The sequence below is a fragment of the Penicillium alfredii genome, assembly GCF_028826965.1.
Source record: "Penicillium alfredii strain IBT 34128 chromosome Unknown utg000011l_segment0_segment0, whole genome shotgun sequence".
Lineage (NCBI taxonomy): Eukaryota > Fungi > Ascomycota > Eurotiomycetes > Eurotiales > Aspergillaceae > Penicillium > Penicillium alfredii.
In genome coordinates this window covers 1,429,984-1,444,940 of record NW_026622708.1, presented here as the reverse complement: position 1 = coordinate 1,444,940, position 14,957 = coordinate 1,429,984, and the positions used below count along the sequence as shown (strand labels likewise).

Genomic DNA, 14,957 nt, shown 5'->3' with positions numbered 1-14,957 from the left:
ACAAGCGCAGGATCATTAGCATGATACTTTCTACATCTTGCTACAGCCACTTCAGAGCTGCCCCCCTGAGTCAAGTGTTAATTGGGTAGGCGCCGAGGCATCTCCATATCATTTCTACTGATTTAAGACATCACAACTCCTTCATGTATAGCATGCTTCGAGAATTCTCCAGTGGCTCGCAAGGAGAACAAAATACAATTACATCCTCTACAGCTTCTGGTACTCCAGCTTGCCCTCCAGCTTCTTGGCCTCGGCCACCTTCCGCACGGCCTTGTTAAAGTCATCCTGGTTGATGGCGTCCCGGTAATCCTTGATCGCAAAGAGACCCCTGCCAGAATGTTAGTAGAAACGGGAGAACGGGCGAAGGTGTGTGACATACGCTTCGGTGACCACATTGCGAAGATCGGCACCATTGAGACCGTCGCTCATCTTGACCACACTCTCGAAATCAATGTCGCCGTCCAGTTGCACCGTGCTCGTGTGGATCTTCAGAACCTCCAGCCGACCCACCTCGTTGGGGAGAGGGATTTCGATCTTTCGATCCAGACGACCGGCACGCAGCAACGCGGGATCCAGCGTGTCCGGACGGTTGGTGGCCATGATGATCTTGGTTTTCCCGAGGTAATCAAACCCGTCCAGCTGGTTCAAAAGCTCCATCAGTGTTCGCTGGATTTCTCGATCTGCCGATGTGCCCTCCGAGAATCGTCGTCCACCAATAGCATCAATCTCGTCCATGAAGATAATGCAGGGCTCGTGCTCTTTCGCGTAGCCGAACATTTCACGGATCAATCGGGCGGATTCACCAATGTATTTATCCACGATAGCGGAGGAAACCACTACAATGTAAGAGAAATAGTCAGCTAAATCCCAGAACCCAAGGGGTTCTGTCATGGACGCACCTTTCAAGAAGTTGGTCTCCATCGAGCTGGCCACGGCCCGCGCAAGTAGCGTCTTGCCAGTACCCGGAGGACCGTAGAGCAAAACACCCTTAGGAGGCTTGATTCCTACTCGGTGGAAAAGCTCCGGGTTCTTCAGTGGCAGTTCAATCACCTCCCGCAGCTCTCGGATCTGCTCGTTCAGACCACCAATTCCTGCAAAATTCACCTGCCCGGCATCCTCCAGAGACATGTTGTAGACCATGGGATCGACCTCACGAGGGAGCATGCGCATGATGGTGAGTGTCGTCATGTCCAGGGCCACACGTGTTCCCTGCTTCATCTTGGCCTTGTCCACCTTTGACCGGCAACCGACGACATACCGGGGCCCTGACGATGCCTTAACGATGACTGTGACCGGTCAGCTGTTGGTACCAAGATTGTGATTGCAAACCCGCAAAGCGTACATCGCTCTTCATCCAGCTGTTTCAATACTTCGCCGATGATCTGGCCGACACTTTGTAGTGCCTTGATGTTCTCCTCGGAGACATCAAACTCCCTTTGCAGATCCTTGATTCCCATCCGCAGCGACTTCAACTTAGCTTCCCATTCTCGCAGCTCCAGCAAGCTCTTTTTATAATCCTCGAGCGCCTGCTCTCGCTCGGGGTCGCTGGCGCCGTTCATGATGAGAAACGGCAGACAATCAACGGGTTGACGGGGGGTTGGACGAGTTGATCAGAGGAATCGAATCGATCAGAAACAAATTCACGGCGATGCCAAAACCCAAACTCAGGGGTCTGGTTGTTGAATCAATGGAGTGTAGCTGAATCGGGAACTGGTAACAACCTGGGCGGAGCTCTCAGCGCTGCCCGTCGAGGAGCTTCCATGAGGTCACCTGACGGCGCGTTCATGGTCATGTGATTATCATACTGTCTCTTATTAAGCATGCATTCCTCAGGCACAAAGACAAGAAAGTAGTAGCCTCATAAATATGGCTCACTATCTTTCGTCATTCATCCGGATGCTACGTGGGATGTCCCCCGTCCCCGGGGCCGTTTTCTTGCGTTGGTCATGTCCGTGATGTGACTTAAAATCTCAGGGAGAAATGAAATTCTCATACATTGCCTCATACACTCCGGGGCAGTGTTCTCCAGACCCTACCATGAGTGTAGGAGTGTAGGTCTGTACTATACATTGAAACATTGAATAGTTTGGAATACTCGAGAGTCTTCACCAGTACTGGGTATCTGGATAGTACCTTGGGGAAACCCGAGATTCGTCACAGCTTGCTCCAGCTTGTCCCGAGGGACGGGTGATCTCGTAGCTGACCATCGCAGATGCCCGGATCAGCCAAAGTGCCCCACCATTGGAAAGAATCGGAGGGGTTGAGTATTTAACCCAAGACGATCCTGGTTGTTGTAAGAGTTCTCGGGTATTTTCTGTCCATTTCTCTCTCTCTCTCTCTCTCTATCTTCCTCTCTCCCCATCCGTGAATCTCCAAGGTACGTCGGGCGCATATCCCCCCACCATCCTATACCCTCTCCCTCTTCCCCTCCAATTGAGGCCATTCTGGTGTCAGGAAGTCATCCAACCAGGTTGGCCGAAATTGCAATGAGCGGCAATGGTCAATTGCCCCAGTAGCAGAGCCCAAACAAATCACGTCCCTCATTCCTTCGTCGTTCGCCCTCTTTTTGGGCCATCGGTGAAGCTTCCCCCCCGCCGTTAGTCACGCGCTCTTGGCCCATATATCCTCCCGCTTTCTTTCTCTCTTTCCTCCATTGATTGTTTTTCTTCCCCATCAGCTTCTCCTCCAAAATGCCTATCTCCAAGATCCACGCCCGCTCTGTGTACGACTCTCGTGGCAACCCCACCGTTGAGGTGGATGTCGTCACCGAGACCGGTCTGCACCGCGCTATTGTCCCCTCCGGTGCCTCGACTGGTCCGTAGCCCCTTTTCTCTTGTCAAAATGTTAAGGACGGCATTGCTGATAATATAATCTAGGCCAGCACGAGGCCGTTGAGCTCCGCGATGGTGACAAGACCCACTGGGGTGGAAAAGGTGAGTGATTCGTTTGCATTATACCAGAGACCAATGACCCTCCCCGGCAGAAACTAATACATTTTTGACTTTTCCAGGTGTCCTCAAGGCTGTCCAGAACGTCAACGAGACCATTGGCCCTGCCCTGATCAAGGAGAACATTGATGTCAAGGACCAGGCCAAGGTTGATACCTTCCTCAACAACCTGGACGGTACCGCCAACAAGGGCAAGCTCGGTGCCAACGCCATCCTGGGTGTCAGCTTGGCCATTGCCAAGGCTGCTGCCGCCGAGAAGGGTGTCCCTCTCTACGCCCACATCTCCGACCTGGCCGGTACCAAGAAGCCCTACGTCCTGCCCGTTCCCTTCCAGAACGTCCTGAACGGTGGCTCGCACGCCGGTGGCCGTCTGGCTTTCCAGGAGTTCATGATTGTGCCTGAGTGAGTGACCCGAGAATAGAAACTTGGACCTTTCTCTTGGAGAGTGTAACTGACAAAACCTGCAGCACTGCCCCCTCCTTCTCGGAGGCTCTCCGCCAGGGCGCTGAGGTCTACCAGAAGCTCAAGGCTCTGGCCAAGAAGAAGTACGGCCAGTCGGCTGGTAACGTCGGTGACGAGGGTGGTGTTGCCCCCGACATCCAGACTGCCGAGGAGGCTCTGGACCTGATCACCGAGTCGATTGAGCAGGCCGGCTACACCGGCAAGATCCACATCGCCATGGACGTTGCCTCCAGCGAGTTCTACAAGACCGAGGAGAAGAAGTACGACCTAGACTTCAAGAACCCCGACAGCGACCCCTCGAAGTGGCTCACCTACGAGCAGCTGGCCGACCTCTACAAGTCGCTGGCTAGCAAGTACCCCATTGTCAGCATTGAGGACCCCTTCGCTGAGGATGACTGGGAGGCCTGGAGCTACTTCTACAAGACCTCGGACTTCCAGATTGTTGGGTAAGTTGCTGCTACTCTTCTTGGTGATGAATCCTATCTGACGCCCTTTACAGTGACGACCTGACCGTGACCAACCCCCTGCGCATCAAGAAAGCCATTGAGCTCAAGTCCTGCAACGCCCTGCTGCTCAAGGTCAACCAGATTGGTAGCTTGACCGAGTCCATCCAGGCCGCCAAGGACTCGTACGCCGACAACTGGGGTGTCATGGTGTCCCACCGCTCCGGTGAGACGGAGGATGTCACCATTGCCGACATCGCCGTCGGTCTGCGCTCCGGCCAGATCAAGACCGGTGCCCCGGCCCGTTCTGAGCGTCTGGCCAAGCTCAACCAGATCCTCCGCATTGAGGAGGAGCTGGGTGACAGCGCTGTCTACGCTGGCCAGAAGTTCCGCACCTCGGTCAACCTGTAAATGCGGCCCTGGCAGCATGGAGTGGGCCATGTCTGGCTCACCGAAAAGGATGGCATGATCTGAAGAGCCATCACCCGTGATGATTATGAAATTAATAGGATTTGAATAAGAAACCAGTCCATTTACACATGTTGTAGATCTTATCTTATATCCACCCCTGAATGAGTTGTATAGTTGTCGAGTAGAATCACGCTCATCGGGCATCAAGAACGCCGAGATCACGTGTGATAAGTGTCCCACATAAAATTTGCCCTGCCCCTCCATTCTTTGTTGTAGCGTTGGCTTGTGTTCCGGTCCCCGCGTACAGCGCAGTCTCCTCTCCGGTTGCTTTTGTCTCCCGTCAATTGTCTGCCCAATATGCCGCCTTCCAAGTGGGGTATGTTCTTATCCCCAGCCTGATACGATCTATGATCTACCGTGGACCCCGCGGTTACCTCTTTGTTTCTCCTGCTAATTACTGTGGTTTTTTTTTTTTGGCACAGACGAAGAAGAAGAGAGCACCTCGCCTCCTCCTGTTGCTGCCCGCCGTCGATTCGACGACGAAGAGGAAGATGATGTAAGGCTTAACCCGTGATTTCATTGCGCGCATGCCCTCGGGCAGAATATTTGAGAAAGAGAGAGAGGGACGGGGGATATGCTTGAAGCAACACTGACATGTGGTGTTTTTCTTACTTTTCAGGTCCTTGACTCTTGGGATGCCGCCGAAGATTCGGAGGTAGAGCGCGAGAAAGCAAAGAAGGCCGAAGAAGCCGAGGCCAAGGCCAAGGCCGCGGCAGCCGCCAACAAGAAGACCAAGGCACAGCGGATAGAAGAGCACCGGGAACAGCGACGGCAGGAGGCGGATGCGGGCGATGATCTGGACGGCAGCGAGGACGAAGCAGAGCGACGCGAGCGGCTGCGGCGCACAGAGAAGGATTCGGACCTCAAGCACGCCGAGGACCTCTTCGGGGAGGTCGACACGAAGCGCAACCGCGGGGCGCCCAAAGCCGTCGTCGTCAGTGACACGGCCGACCCCACCAAGTCCGTCGACCTGTCGGCCATGCCGCTGTTCAAGCCCACCACCAAGGACCAGTTCGCCCGGCTGTCGGACACGCTCATCCCGCTGCTGACGCCGCACTCCAAGAAGCCGCAGTACTCGATCTGGGCGCAGGAGTTTACCCGCCGGCTGGTTAAGGAGCTGCCCAGTGCTGAGATCAAGAAGATCGGCAGTGCCCTGACCACGGCTAGCAATGAGAAGATGCGTGAGGAGCGTGCGGCCGACAAGGGCAACAAGAAGACCAAGGCGGCTAAGACTAAGGTCTCGCTGGTCTCGAACCGGGACAACCAGATCGATAACACCGCCTACGATGGGGACGATGGTCTGGGCGATGACGACTTTATGTGATTTAGCTCTTTTTTTCCCTTCTTTTTCTCTTTTGCTTTTGTTTTCTTTCTGTCCCTGGTGATCCTTGGAAATACGCATTGTAAAAGAAGGGGGGTCTGTTTTCCTTTCTATACCTAGGGTTTCTAGAGACTTAATGTTACCCTTTGATCTTCATATGTTCGAGTCTAGAGATATGTATATAGTTGATTGAGCTGGGGTTTTGCAGGGCTCAGTTCTTGCTTTGCTTTCTTCATTCTTCTACACTGCTCGTATCAAGTAGGACTCCCTGGGCTAGACAAAACAAAATTTGTATTAGAGCATCTTAAGGATGCATGATAGACACGCCATATGTCTTGCATAGACCCGACCTTCCAATATATTCCCACCAAAAGACGCTCACACAATACACCCAACACTCCGACCAACCCGCCTCTCACATTTACTCTTGCAAAGAATCCCAAGAAACTTCGCCTCCTCCTCAATCTCACGCACACTCTTCCCAAGACTGACATACCCCTCATCATCCAGCGCAAAAAGCGCCTCCTTCACCCAAACCCGGCAACTGAGGTGCTCCCAAAATCGCGTCGAGTACAGTGCCAGCGGCACCAGCGCCAGCCGCTCGCCCAGCGCGCGGTGCAGCACCGGATCCAGGACTCCGACCTGCAAGGCGAGGAGCAGTCGTCGCGACGTGGGCAGCTCGGTTGTTGGGGATGTTTCGTATTCCCAGGCTGTGAGGCCTGCTTCGTTGGTGATGTGGAAGATTTGGCCGGCGGTGGGTGAAGTTGAAGAATTGGTGGTGAGGTAGAGTTTCCAGTGGAAGGTGTAGGTGTCGCCTCGGTCTAGGAGGATGAGATATAGAGCGTTTGGTTCGAGGAGGAGGGGGGTTGAGGCTGAGGTTAGGGTTGCTGTTGCTGTCATTGTCGGGAGCATATATGTATAGGTATGTGCTTGTTGTGTATGGCTATAGTATAAAGATGTTGATGGGATGGGATTACAATTAGGGTTGTAGTGTCTCCAGTGGTTCTGAGGAGGAGGATTCAAGTGGAATGTAGTATTCGAATGATCCTTCCTACCACGACAAATTGAATATCCGAGGGCAGGCAGGTCGTTGCCAATCTGCCGATGATGGGGGGGCATTTGGTGCTGAATTTATACACCCGTCTCACCTTCTCCCATGTGGTCCTTGACAATTCCCAACAACATGGAACCGGAGGAGCAAAAGGGAAGGGGGTTCATGTGCTTGACCAGAAACAGCTTCAGCTTCTTTCCCGACGGGATTCGAGTACCCAATGCAACTGTCTCTGCCCAATTACTGGAGCGCGATGCTGGTGGGGGATGCCCGGTATTAGGCACGATATAGCTGCGTGGGGACAAGGATCGGGTGGTCTGTCATGTGGCGGGTGATAGTTCGGCAGGCCTGTCATCTGCTTGTGAACAACATTTGAGACAGAAATTAGGGGAACTTGATCTGATCGAGGGAGAAGGGGAGTGATAGATCAGTCATTCATTCCGGCAGTCTTTCTTGGGTTCAGGTAGTAACTATACCAAGAACCCAGACACAGACACAGAAGGGAGTATTTCTGTAGGAATAGGCGGCCTGTAACAAGGTCAACAAACCCTCGCACTGTCTCCCTCTCTCAGCAAAACCCCCATTTGAGGCTCTGAACCAAACCACTGACCGTCTCCAAAGACCCTAAGCAGGGTCCCCCATGCCATCGCTTCGGCTAGTCGGGAGGCCACAGCCAAACCGAGACCTGTCAAATCCACGAGCCTCGCTTTCCGTGGTCTTGGTGGCTTGCTTGACGCGCGACAATTGCACGCACCCCAAGCCTCTCTTCCCCGACGCTCACAAACATGGCCCTAAAGCTGTTGGTTGCCGCGGGGGGGGGGGGTTCGCAGCTCCTCCTCTCCTGGGCCCGTGTTTGTCTGGGGAATTCGTCCCGTGTTGGACGAACCGGGCTCGGTGGAATATCCTGGACGTGCTGTGAATGTCGCAATACGCTCTGCGGTCCAGGGTCTTGCGGGTGTGGGTGGGTAGCTGGGCTTTTCCTGCACGGGAGATACTCAGATGCTTATGCGATTCGAGGAACGAGGAACGGCCAAGACGGCCAAAGTGGGCTATATTCCATAGCGTTTGTCGAACGGGTGATCGTGGCGTTGATGCATGTAGAAGAACAGGTCGATGTCATAGACGGGATGACAGAAGTCTAAGGCAACAAGTCCGCCCAAGGGTCTGGTAAATACATACTACTGTTAGACCTATGTTGCCAGCGAGTTCCAGGGAATTCAAGTCAAGCCGCTCTACGGGTACATGCATTACCCCGGGTGAATTGGAAAATAAACACATTGAATCGTGCTGGAGTGGGAATAGAGACAATCAAAGAGAGAGAAATTCCACTCAGCCCCTTTTCTTCGCTCGAGTCAACCGAATATCAAACTCCGCCGGCCGACCCACGCGGTCCCGAACACGTGCAAGAGATGTGTGCCGGTCCAACCCAGTCCCGCTGCCGGTGAAAACAAAGCGACTAAGCATACCCACGTCCTGGAAGAAATGCGAACGCCCACCCCGCTACCAATTGGCACACGGCTCGTCGCGACCCCTCTGGTCCCTTTAAGACTCGGCCTCGGCCGGCTTGGCCTCCTCAGGCTTCTCCTCGGCGGGTGCGGCGGCAGAGGCCTCCTCCTCGGGCTTCTCTTCCTTGGGGGCAGCACCCTCGCCCTCGTTTCCATCCGACGAGGTCCACAGGGTCAAGTTGTCCCGCAGCAGCTGCATGATCAGGGTGCTGTCGCGGTAGCTCTCCTCGGAGAGCGAGTCCAGCTCCGCAATAGCGTCATCGAAGGCCTGCTTGGCGAGGTGGCATGCGCGGTCCGGAGAGTTCAGAATCTCGTAGTAGAAGACGGAGAAGTTCAGCGCGAGACCAAGGCGGATGGGGTGCGTGGGAGTGAGGTCGGTCTGAGCAACGTCGGTGGCGTTCTATTACACAATTAGTAGCCACCCCAAGGAAATGAAGAGCCGCGATGGCGATAGTAAGACAAAACATACCTTGTAAGCCTCGTGGGCGGCAGTGGCAGCGGTCTTGCGCTTGTTACCCGAGGCGAACTCGGCCAGGTAACGGTGGTAGTCACCCTTCCTGTTCCAAGAGTCAGTATGGTCGCAAAGCGACATTCCGACCATATAAATATGGTGCATCATTCCAGAGGAACCCACATCTTGTAGTAGAAAACCTTGGACTCGCCAGTCTCAGCCTTGGGGATAAGAGCGTCGTCAAGAACGTCGAGCACATCCTGGCACACATTCTCAAGCTCGGTCTCAATCTTCTGGCGGTAATCACGGATGATGCCAACGTGCTCACTCGAGCCCTTGGACTCTTCCTTTTGCTCGATGGAGGAGATGATGCGCCACGAGGCACGGCGGGTGCCGACCACGTTCTTGTACGCGACGGAGAGCAGGTTACGCTCATCCACGGTAAGCTCGCCGCCAATCTACGAGAAATGTCAAACACAGACCCGATGAGGGGGCAGAGGAACCCGAAGGTGGTGGGGGAGAGGTGGTGTCATACGTTGGCGACTTCCTGTCCGACTGTTAGCACACATCTCCTGGTAATAAACAACACAGAGCACCACTACTAACCTTCATGAATGTGACCATTTCTGAGCAACAAAACACCATACATCAGCATATGGGCCCAGCCCAATCACTCGAAGATCATCTTACCATCGTAGCGCTCGGCCTGCTCACAGAGCCTCGCGAGGAACGTCTTGCTGATGAGGGGGTCAGTTCTGCGGCCAGGTGGAGTTCCGAGGCTTCGAGGGAGCCAGACGATGGGATGCTTACTTCTCACGCTGCATTGCAGAGATGGATATTAGCCAGTGTCCTATCACTCACTGATTTGGATGGAGGGAGGCGCGAGGGGAGAGGAATGGGGTGGGATTGCGATGGCGGTGACAGCTCAGAGAGCGCCAGATGGAGGGGTTGGAGCAGGGGACATACCTCAGAACCCATGATAAATGTAGATCAAGTGGATGGATGGGTTTGTAGTTAGGATTTAAATGGAAAAGGAGATAGGGGGAGTTTGGAGATGCAGAAGGAGAAGATGATGGGTAGAAGACCAAGTGGGGGGGGAAGAGGGAGAGGGAGGGTTGGGGGACAAGAGAGAGAGTTCCATCACAATACACAATTACGTATCAGGTACCTGGCCACACTTAGGCAGCACCCGCTTAAGGGAGGTACCTTGGTACTTGGGCCGACACCCCCCGTATTTACAGTACTCGGCCTCTACACCTCTATTGCAGGTACCGGCATAATAAGAATTTATTAGTTTCTACGATATCTTGGTGAAAAGAAAATATGACTACTGGCAGGTATATCTCCAGACTGTTTTTGTTTATGTTTCTAGGACTTGAAGAACCCGGGTTTCCCTGCAGATCAGACGGGGGGATTATCGTGACAACTCTGGCCGACTGAGAAAAAGGGGATTCGTGACTGAGTTGGATTTTATGTTGATATTTTTTTTTCTTTTCTACGAGAAATGAGTTGTTTATTCTTTGTGGATATTAGAAGATTGTAGGGGCACTGGGGTGATGATGCAACAGTGTAGAACCTTCCAGCAGAATAACCCTAGTCGCTATGATGTAGCTCGCCCAGCCAACTGATGAATTGGAGTATACATGGTCACTGTCAGACGTAGATTACAGCAGGAAAGAGATTATATATTAATGTGATTATTAACGTTTCATTTAGGATTTAGGATTTAGGATGACATTTTTATGAGCTATTGCTCTAGTATACAATTATTGAGTCGGGCAGTCAAACTAGTAGAATTCCTGTGACGATCCAGACATGAACTAGGATGGACTGATCCTATGAATTGAATAAAAGGGTTCAGGATCCTACATTAAAAAAAGAATCTAATCTAAACTGTAATCGACACCCTCGTCACTTTATTTTTCATGGTTGATGCCTCAGCAGTCAGGCCAGAGATATCACTAGCACCAGCTGCCAGGGCAAGTCCTCTGCAGGGAAGATGAGCAATATCCGATGATGCAATCAGGGTCTGTCGAGCTTCAGCCTTATAGAAATGCTCCATCTAGGGTGCGGATCTCCTCCAAGTGCACATTGTCTGTTGTCCACCGGACTTCCTTCCCTTCGCGAGTATCTAAGTAGTTTCGTGATATCAGTCTATCCGAAAAATAACTGTATAAAGGCAATAAAAGAGAGAGAGAGAAAAGGGTTGAAAGAGATTCGCAAAGACATCCGCAAAGATTGTCTAAAGGTCCTTTTCCATGGGATTCGCACAAGTCTTCCCAAGCAGAATCTTTTCAACCAGGGTACGTCAGACACTCCACCAGATGTGGTCTACAAAAATCCCAATCACAGAGCCGGAGCCAGTCGGGGGGAGGGCAAATATCTTCCAATCGCCGCATGAGACAAGTCAACTAGCTCGATTGACAAGATCGACTATGTTGCTGGTGCAGACTGTATGTCTTTCGGAGACCATGAGTTGCCAAGGAAGATCCAATCCCCACTAGGTGCCACTGATAGGCAAGAGAAAGATGCAGCCTGGAGGAGCCCCATAATTCATCCCAGCACTTGGTAGCGTCGGAGGTTGAGAGTTGATGCAAGCCAGTATGACGAGGAAGCCCCGATCATGAAGGACACTGGGTAGCTGGGAAGTGACGAAGCAAGAACAGACGGTCAGTCGAGGAACCGCTCTCTTTTCCAGGTGTTTTCCTGGTGTCGTACAGTAGAAGCGCGGAGAATTGGGAATTGAGACCCGCCTCAGCCCTGCAGCCCCCTGCCTGACTCAGCCAAATGAGAACACGTTGACTCGCTTTCTTCCCCACTGCGTCGCCTCTGGGATCTTCGTTGTTTCTGGGTAATTACTACTATAGTCTTGCTGCGTCTCCTCTCGGCGCGTATCTTCTTGTTTCCGACTTTTCCTGGCCACCTGTGCCACCCATGTATCGACGCTAAATCACCCCTTTTTATTTCTTTTCTTTCCCTGTTTACCCCGACTCTCCACATCTCCGCGACCTCGATTGTGCTCGCCGAGTGTGTCTGCAACCATGGAGAACTCGTTTCTCTCTACCCCAGCGGAAGCGCTGAAGCACTTCAATGTCTCGGAGAAGTCTGGTCTCTCGCAAGATGCGGTGTTGAAGTCCAGACAGAAGCATGGACCAAATGGTGAGTACTGGGGAAACATGAACAAGAGAGACGCTTGCCAGCACTAATAGACTTTGCTTTTAGCCCTAGAGGAAGAACCTCCGACTCCCCTGTGGGAAATGGTCCTGGAACAATTCAAAGACCAGCTGGTCCTTATTCTATTGGGCTCGGCCGCGGTGTCCTTTGTGCTGGCTCTTTTTGAGGAGGGCGACGACTGGACCGCCTTTGTGGACCCGGTTGTGGTATGTGTCGAACTCAGACTTGCTGTGAAAAACTACAGATTTTCTAACAATTGGTGTGTTGACAGATTCTGACCATTCTGATCCTTAACGCCGTGGTGGGCGTCACCCAGGAAAGTAGCGCGGAAAAGGCCATTGCAGCTCTTCAGGAATACTCGGCCAACGAAGCAAAGGCGATCCGTGATGGAAAGGTTCGACGGGTCAAGGCCGAGGACCTGGTACCCGGAGACGTGATTCAGATCGCCGTGGGTGACCGTGTGCCCGCCGACTGTCGACTGCTCTCCATCCACAGCAACAGTTTCCGTGTTGATCAGGCTATTCTGACGGGCGAAAGTGAAAGTGTTAGCAAGGAAACCCGCGTCATCAAGGACCGCCAGGCAGTCAAGCAGGACCAGGTGAACATGCTCTTCTCGGGAACCACAGTTGTCAACGGCCATGCCACCGCTCTGGTTGCGTTGACCGGTGGATCCACTGCCATTGGAGATATCCACGACAGCATCACGTCCCAGATCTCTGAGCCCACCCCGTTGAAGCAGAAGCTCAATGACTTCGGTGACATGCTCGCCAAGGTGATTACGGTCATCTGTATTCTGGTGTGGGTGATCAACTATGAGAACTTCAACGATCCCTCCTTCGGTGGCTGGACCAAGGGCGCCATCTACTACCTCAAGATTGCCGTCTCCTTGGGTGTGGCAGCCATTCCCGAGGGTCTCGCTGTGGTCATCACCACCTGTCTCGCCTTGGGAACTCGCAAGATGGCCCAGAAGAATGCTGTGGTTCGATCCTTGCCGTCGGTGGAAACCCTGGGCAGTTGCAGTGTCATTTGCTCCGACAAGACTGGAACCCTGACTACGAATCAGATGAGTGTGGAAAAGATTGTTTACCTGGCCAACACCGGCGATGTCGTGGAGGAAATTGATGTCGAAGGTACTACCTTTGCTCCCACGGGTAAACTTAGCTTCAATGGCAAGGTCTTGGAGAACCCGGCTGCCTCTTCGTCGACTGTAAGACAACTGGCCGAAGTCTCCGCGCTTTGCAACGCCGCGACCCTTGCACACGATGCCAAAAATGGAGCATTCGCCAGCATTGGAGAGCCCACCGAGGGAGCCTTGCGCGCTCTCGTGGAAAAGATCGGTACCAACGACGCTGCTCAGAACCAAAATATCTTCAAGCTTCCCGCCTCGGAGAGACTGCATGCTGCGAGCGCCCACTACGAATCTCGTCTTCCTCTCAAGGCCACTTATGAGTTCTCGCGCGACCGCAAGAGTATGTCCGTTCTCGTCGGCGAGGGCAGGGAACAGAAGCTGCTGGTAAAGGGTGCACCGGAAACAATCCTGGATCGTTGCTCTCACGTTCTGCTAGGCCCCGACGGGTCCAAGGTGTCAATGAACAAGAGGCACCAGGAGAGACTCTCCGAAGAGGTGGTTGAGTACGGCAACCGAGGCCTCCGGGTTATGGCGATCGCCAGTGTCGACGGCATTGCCGGAAACCCTCTTTTGAAGAGCGCCTCCACTCCTGAGGATTACGCCAAGCTGGAACAGAACATGACATTGATTGGTTTGGTTGGGATGTTGGATCCCCCGCGCGCGGAGGTCGTCGATTCTATCAAGAAGTGCCACGCCGCCGGTATCCGGGTCATTGTAATTACTGGTGACAACCCCAACACTGCCGAATCCATCTGTCGTCAGATCGGCGTGTTCGGTGCGAACGAGGATCTCACGAGCAAGAGTTTCACGGGCCGGGAGTTTGACGGTCTCAGCGAAAGTGACAAGATGAAGGCGGTTCAGACCGCATCGCTTTTCTCACGTACCGAACCCAGTCACAAGTCTAAACTGGTTGATCTCCTTCAGTCCTTGAACCACGTGGTTGCGATGACCGGTGACGGTGTCAACGATGCGCCTGCTCTGAAGAAGTCCGACATTGGTGTGGCTATGGGGACTGGTACCGACGTGGCCAAGTTGGCGGCTGACATGGTTCTGGCGGACGACAACTTTGCGACCATCACCGTCGCCGTCGAGGAAGGTCGATCCATCTACAGCAACACCCAGCAGTTCATTCGGTATCTCATTTCGTCTAACATTGGTGAGGTCGTGTCGATCTTCCTGACCGCGGCCCTCGGCATGCCCGAGGCGTTGATTCCCGTCCAGTTGCTGTGGGTCAACCTGGTCACCGATGGGCTGCCTGCGACGGCGCTGTCGTTCAACCCTCCGGACCACGACGTGATGAAGCGTCCTCCCCGTCGCCGTGATGAGCCCCTTGTTGGTGGGTGGCTGTTGTTCCGCTACATGGTCATTGGCACGTACGTCGGTGCCGCCACGGTGTTTGGTTACGTCTGGTGGTTTGTTTACAACCACGAGGGCCCGCAGATTTCTTTTTACCAGCTGGTACGTTCATACATTTTTTTTCTCTTCTGTTGCTTCATTTGCTAATCAAATTTCCAGTCGCACTTCCACAAGTGCTCGGCGCAGTTCCCCGAGATTGGTTGCGAGATGTTTAGCAACGACATGGCCAAGTCCGCGTCGACGGTGTCCCTTTCGATCCTTGTAGTGATTGAGATGCTGAACGCGATGAACGCTCTGTCTTCCAGCGAGTCCCTGCTGACCTTCTTCCTGGGCAACAACCCGATGTTGGTTTACGCGATCATGCTCTCCATGGCCCTCCACTTTGCCATCCTCTACGTTCCCTTCCTCCAGGGCCTGTTCTCGATCCTGCCTCTGGACTGGACGGAGTGGCAGGCAGTGTTGGTGATCAGTGCGCCGGTGATTTTCATCGACGAAATCCTCAAGTTTTTTGAGCGTCGTCTCTACAACACCCGCGTGTCTGTGGCGCCGACCCAGAACGGCGTAAAGCCGAAGCGGTCGTAAGCAGGGGGTATATGAGGCTTGCATGGTGCAAGGGTATGCTTTACCGATGAGTTTGACGGGCATA

General features: G+C 53.4%; 6 protein-coding genes across 6 annotated transcripts; 3 read left to right on the top strand and 3 right to left on the bottom strand.

Moving 5' to 3' along the window:
• Nucleotides 1-207: 207 nt before the first annotated feature.
• Nucleotides 208-1,559, bottom strand: rpt4 (proteasome regulatory particle base subunit RPT4; the record flags this gene model as incomplete). Its single annotated transcript, XM_056659474.1, has 4 exons — nt 208-328; nt 380-836; nt 900-1,286; nt 1,343-1,559. The coding sequence occupies 4 exons, from the start codon at nt 1,557-1,559 to the stop codon at nt 208-210; spliced, it is 1,182 nt and encodes a 393-aa protein (XP_056507767.1).
• A 1,131-nt stretch (nt 1,560-2,690) lies between these two features.
• On the top strand, nt 2,691-4,264 carry aspf22 (enolase acuN; the record flags this gene model as incomplete). The annotated part of the gene is made up of 5 exons (XM_056659473.1): nt 2,691-2,814; nt 2,877-2,933; nt 3,011-3,350; nt 3,416-3,856; nt 3,910-4,264. The coding sequence occupies 5 exons, from the start codon at nt 2,691-2,693 to the stop codon at nt 4,262-4,264; spliced, it is 1,317 nt and encodes a 438-aa protein (XP_056507766.1).
• A 357-nt stretch (nt 4,265-4,621) lies between these two features.
• Nucleotides 4,622-5,648, top strand: NUU61_008947 (eukaryotic translation initiation factor 3 subunit J; the record flags this gene model as incomplete). Its single annotated transcript, XM_056659472.1, has 3 exons — nt 4,622-4,640; nt 4,747-4,820; nt 4,944-5,648. 3 exons carry the CDS (start codon nt 4,622-4,624, stop codon nt 5,646-5,648), a joined length of 798 nt encoding a protein of 265 aa, XP_056507765.1.
• Nucleotides 5,649-6,023: 375 nt separating this feature from the next.
• On the bottom strand, nt 6,024-6,545 carry NUU61_008946 (uncharacterized protein; the record flags this gene model as incomplete). The annotated part of the gene is made up of 1 exon (XM_056659471.1): nt 6,024-6,545. The coding sequence occupies one exon, from the start codon at nt 6,543-6,545 to the stop codon at nt 6,024-6,026; it is 522 nt and encodes a 173-aa protein (XP_056507764.1).
• Nucleotides 6,546-8,238: 1,693 nt separating this feature from the next.
• On the bottom strand, nt 8,239-9,476 carry NUU61_008945 (14-3-3 adaptor artA-like protein; the record flags this gene model as incomplete). The annotated part of the gene is made up of 7 exons (XM_056659470.1): nt 8,239-8,601; nt 8,671-8,758; nt 8,836-9,110; nt 9,188-9,199; nt 9,259-9,278; nt 9,343-9,389; nt 9,463-9,476. The coding sequence occupies 7 exons, from the start codon at nt 9,474-9,476 to the stop codon at nt 8,239-8,241; spliced, it is 819 nt and encodes a 272-aa protein (XP_056507763.1).
• A 2,217-nt stretch (nt 9,477-11,693) lies between these two features.
• On the top strand, nt 11,694-14,893 carry NUU61_008944 (calcium-transporting ATPase; the record flags this gene model as incomplete). Its single annotated transcript, XM_056659469.1, has 4 exons — nt 11,694-11,811; nt 11,875-12,032; nt 12,098-14,413; nt 14,471-14,893. The coding sequence occupies 4 exons, from the start codon at nt 11,694-11,696 to the stop codon at nt 14,891-14,893; spliced, it is 3,015 nt and encodes a 1,004-aa protein (XP_056507762.1).
• Between the last annotated feature and the right edge of the window lie 64 nt (nt 14,894-14,957).